This window comes from Poecilia reticulata, linkage group LG3, assembly GCF_000633615.1.
Source record: "Poecilia reticulata strain Guanapo linkage group LG3, Guppy_female_1.0+MT, whole genome shotgun sequence".
NCBI classification, from domain to species: Eukaryota; Metazoa; Chordata; class Actinopteri; order Cyprinodontiformes; family Poeciliidae; genus Poecilia; species Poecilia reticulata.
Window position 1 is genome coordinate 6,043,381 of NC_024333.1, and position 5,095 is coordinate 6,048,475.

Below are 5,095 nucleotides of genomic sequence, written 5' to 3' on the forward strand. Positions count from 1 at the left end.
CAAATGGAGACGAATCTGGCCAGAATCGACTGGGGAAGAACCGATCATTCCAAGGCCGTGAAGTAGGGCTAGCTAAACTCTTTCCATCACTGTATCACCAAGCAAGTGAGTGTGATCTGTGGTCTACAGGATTTGCTTCTGTCATAGTTTGATCCTAGATATCACAAACCACTGTTGATACCCAATGCTTTAATGTGTTAGGAGTGTCTTTTATGGCATAAAGGGGGGTTAGACAAAAGTGATGATCAAAGCACACATAAAGACTCAGCACTTGTATATCTAGTGATACTCGAGGTTCTTGAAATTTTAGAGGCAATTTTTTAACTCATTTCACTCTTTCTAAGCCTTTGCGTTTCTCGTTGACGTCCCATTTTACATCAAACACCACTGGATTATCTGCTGTCACGACGGACAAGAAGAGTAATCTGCGATTCAACATTAACACATCACTAGCCATACTAGCCTTTGAGAATAAGCAGCGTTTCAGTTGTGATTATGTTGTAAAATTCACTAAGCAGAGTTTATATTCAGTCAGCTGAGGGAAACTGCACATCCTCGGTAATGTGTGAAGATTTACACGGCCCATGGTAACTCTGGAGGATCAGTTGAGTGGGGAAAAGGAAATTCTGGTGGAAAATAATACAACTTATTCTTGAGGAATGTGTTAAAAAGACAGCAAGCCATGTTTTTGTCACCCAGAATGTTTCAGCAGTAAAAGAAGGAACACTTGTATTAGATCAAATCGGATGACATCGCTTGAAGTCTATCAGGCGCACATATTAAAGTTCTATCAAAAACAAAGTATTTTCTGCACTTTTAAGAGATTAGAAAATGAAATGAAAGGAAAAGCTTGATGAGAGAAGTCTGTTTATGATTTTAATCAGACTGACTGCAGCTTTTCTTTGCACTCTACACTTCTCATGATCACTGAGCTTCTTGCTTGATGCATAAAGAAAAAGACAAAACACACACACACACCAGGCCAGAACCCACACGCTGCTGTTCGTCTTCCTGACGCTTGAATTTAAATGAGATCTTATGCAAAAGCGCTGAGCAGAGCAGCGGATGATAGCGGATCAGATTTGAGTTTTCTCCCATTTACGCTACTGGCTGATGCTGCATTTTGTCTCTCATCACTATGCAGATCCTCACCTGCTCTCTCTGCTTGAGATTGAGAGAAGATACATTTGTCACTCTGCAATCTGAAAATGAAGGACACAAACATGCTGGAGAAGGGATTCATATGGTTTTTTTCTGAGCAAACCTGATGCTTTAATCACATGTTCCTGCTGTTCTTGAGATGAATCTTTCGATACTAAATTTGCCTTTAGCTGTTCCTACTGTTGTGTTATTTATTATGTAAGCACAGAATGAGTGGTTTGACTTCTGTAGAAGAGCATTTAATAAATGTCAACCAGCTTGCTGTTAAAACTACTTGTGTTTATTGCAGCGTTTGTCTCCACCTAGTGGCCATGTGCTGCCGCTTCAGCTTTAATTTAATGATCTATTTTACATCTCCCTCCCTCACAGTAACGCGGCTTCACGCTTTGATATATTACCTGAAACCTTAATTGGTATTGATAAATATTTCTACTACTATTATTCTCATGCTTTTTATTTTTCAAAACTAAACTTGGCTGGTCCCGTATTCATAATTTTTACATCGTTTTTGTTATTGTTGATTGTAAAGTCCATCTTCAACATGAAAAGGTCTAACTAGCTAAATACTATCCCATTTTCCCAGCATGCACCGCGCTGGCGTCTGAGTGAAAGTGGACCCATTCACCTATTACTAATATTGCTTCTTGTGATGTTGTACTACTAACAATAAAACATCAATGCCTCTGCTATGATCTGAAATTTCCAATGTTTTGGGAAATCTTTTTGCATTTTAACTTTTTATTATTTTTACTGGCCTGAAGTGCCTGAAAAATAGAAAGAAAAAAAAATTAAAGTACACTATCGGCTGGTGATCATCCTAAGCTGCACATCCCTTCACTACATGAAAACACCTGATATGTGCAATTCAAGTGTTTTCATATGTTTAATGCAGCTTGGAGATTGTCAATACGCTTATCAGTGTGTTATTTGTAGTACTTCAGATCTAACCTAATTTTCAATCAACATTTGTATTAGAAAAAAGTTAACTGTTCTGTCAACGGGAGCAAACAAATGCACCCAATATCGCTTTGCTTTTTCTTTTTAAAAAAATACACTATAGTTTAAGTTCAAAAAATGATGTGCACAAATAAAATTGGAATTTGTCGCAATTACAAAACTTGAAAATTATGTTTTAAAGTTCCATCATCTGTACCTGCAGAAGGACTCTGGATGGAGACATCTTTTTTTTTCCTCCACATTTCATTTTGTTTTTGTTCGATTAATCTTCATGCCCGTTTTTTATTTTTATAGCACAAAAAAAATCACAGATAAACAACCTTGCATACACACACTCACTCAAAGGGGAATTTAAGTGTTGGTACGTTTATTTATATTATGTATGTAAAAGAATAGTTGAAGAGAAAATAGGTTTTCTCTAAACGCAGCTTACCAAAGGCGCCTTTAAGAAAATATCACTCCAAGTACATGTTCATTATATTATATGAATGAGCTTAAGTGCTACACAAACTCCAACCACAAACATTCAGAATAAGTAAGCATGAACTAAAAAGATACACTTTATTTGAAATCAGAAAGGGACACTTTTTTTTGTACAAAAATACACAACTGTTACACAGATGCTTTTACATCAAGAGTTGCTCCACTTCATCCTGCTTACGCCGCTGATGGTGCTCTGCACGCAGCACCGCTTCGGGGGGTAAGGCTTAACCCATACGTTTGTTTAATTTAACCATGGAAAGTAACTCCGACAAGCAATCGTTTTTGCCACAGGTAGATTTGGTGGATCCTGGATTCTCAAGTCTAGACAAAACTGACAGATCCATTCTTATAAATATCAGGAAAGAATGCTGAACGAGTGATGTTCTCAAAAACAGTGAGTTTAATTCTTCTTCCGTGTCATTTTTCACTTGGACTTCGAGCTTGCTTTCCCTGCTTCGTTTGCTTTTTTCTGCTTCTGTTGCATAATTTCTGCATCCCTACGACAGAAAAAAACCATCTCCAATTAGTTGAGGTTATTAAGAGAACTGCGATACATGAATCAAATAAGACTTTTACCAATTGTTTGAATCTCTGCTTTCAAAGCCAGAATTTATTAAACATACAAGTCAGAGTTAAGTTTAAGGCAAATGTCTGGATTTCAGGAAATCAAAACTAAAAATAATCCCATTTAAAGAAAGTAACTGGCAAGTCAAATACAAAACAGAAGAAAAACAAAACGTCTGTAAGAGTATGCAGCACATTCTGTTACAAAAGTATATATCTGATTAAATAAAGGTAAGATTAAAAAATTGGTTGTTTATTTTGTTCAATTAGTTGGACCTGAAATAGTTTATATCTATCCATCTAACAATGATTTTTCAACGTGCCATTATACCCAAAATCTTTATCCAGAACGATAACATACAAAACAAAGTGCATTTCTAACATCAAAATACTGAAATTCCCGGCAAAAACAAAGACAATAATTCTCCGTATTTTGTAGATTCAATTGTTATTTTATTCGGTACGTTTGATTTTAACACCAAAACATTGACAGCGTGGACGAATCTACGGAAACAGATGGTTGTGATGGCGTTTCTTAGAAAGCTACAACAATAAATTAATTTCGAAAAAAAAAAAAAGTACAAAAGCAGCAACTGACTTCCAAATTTAGGACATAACTAAAGTAAATATAAAACCTACACTCATTTTGCGACACATAAAGTCCCGAAGCTTGTTGCTCCCGGTGCTCACCGTTGTTTCCTGGCAGCAGCGGAAAGCCCGTCCTCGTTCCGCTTGCCTTTGCTCTGCTCGGTCTGCTTCTTGGCAGCCTTCTGGCGTGCAAGCTCGCGCTGGTTGCCTCCTGCGGGTCGGACAAAAAGCAGCGGCACATCAGTAACACTCACCTCAGGGTGTACGGTCCTTTAAAACGCTAAGGGAAAAAAATACATAGTGTTCTAAAACTCTTTAATAATATGTTTGAATAGCATTGGAAATAGGATAAAATATGTAATGGGACTTCCAAGTTAAAGCAGCCGACGTGGCAGAGCGGCGCTGCGGAGCAGCAGCCAAAGAACAGCGCCTAAGGAAGAAATGCATCCACCAGCGCTTTGTCGCAACCAGCGGGGTTATTAACGAAGGGTAACAATGCTAGAACCACTCTAGAGCAGTTTCAAGATCACCTCTGCCCACATTGCTGACGTCCTGTTCGCTATTCACGCCACTTGCTTCTAATGAAGCGAGAAAACATTAAACGAAACCCGTTCGTGCTGTAAGCTAGGACTCGGGCTAACAACCGGAACAGACATTCCACTGACCCACAGACAATGAAAGACGCCTCTTATGTAACACACGGTCAGGTGGAACACACTTTAAATCAAGACTCGCTTCAAGCAAACTAATCATAGACAGCACTGCATTGGCTTTAAATATAAATAAAAACGTTCAAACAAATATCATGACAGAACGTCAGATACACTGATTCGGGTACGTCTATTTTCTGAAATAGACGGAACCAAGGTCGATCAGTAGCCAAACAGAGACCACATGCAGTCCAGAAATTTGCCTAAAAGTGGAATTATTTGTCGATACTCACTGGTCATTTTAGCACCCTATGTGTCTTTCGCCCAAAATCCAGATAAGCTCAGCCAAAGGGCCGCTAGCTCCCTTGTCGTCGTCCACTGGCTTCCTCCGCCTGTGGTTGCGCCTCACTGTGGCTGCTAACTGTCACACAGACGCCAGAACGTTCCATACAAAACACGACCGCTGCGCATGCGCCAAGTCTGTAATCGTGTGGGTGCGCATCATTTGTCATCCGGTGAGGTAATCGGTGCGCTGAGGGTGGTGGGAATTGAAACAACCATATTGTTGTTTCAACAATATGGTTGAAACAACACACTGGACGGACACACCATCCAGTGTCCGTCAACTCCTGTCATATTCTTACCTTACCCATTCATTTTATAAGACATTACCATCTTTAATGCGGACCAGA

At 39.0% G+C, this 5,095-nt stretch overlaps 1 protein-coding gene across 1 annotated transcript; it reads right to left on the bottom strand.

The window, feature by feature from the left end:
* Positions 1-2,660: 2,660 nt before the first annotated feature.
* Positions 2,661-4,842, bottom strand: LOC103462178 (small EDRK-rich factor 2-like). Its single transcript, XM_008404800.2, has 3 exons — positions 4,697-4,842; positions 3,856-3,964; positions 2,661-3,098 (listed from the first exon to the last, which is right to left on the bottom strand). The coding sequence occupies exons 1-3, from the start codon at positions 4,701-4,703 to the stop codon at positions 3,026-3,028; spliced, it is 189 nt and encodes a 62-aa protein (XP_008403022.1). The 5' UTR covers positions 4,704-4,842; the 3' UTR covers positions 2,661-3,025.
* Between the last annotated feature and the right edge of the window lie 253 nt (positions 4,843-5,095).

What these genes read in the sequence shown, in the direction of transcription:
- LOC103462178 (XM_008404800.2), bottom strand. An exon ending in GCTGCTGCCAGGAAACAACG is followed by an intron (nt 3,099 to 3,855) that starts GTGAGCACCGGG and finishes TTTCTGTCGTAG; the next exon opens with GGATGCAGAAATTATGCAAC.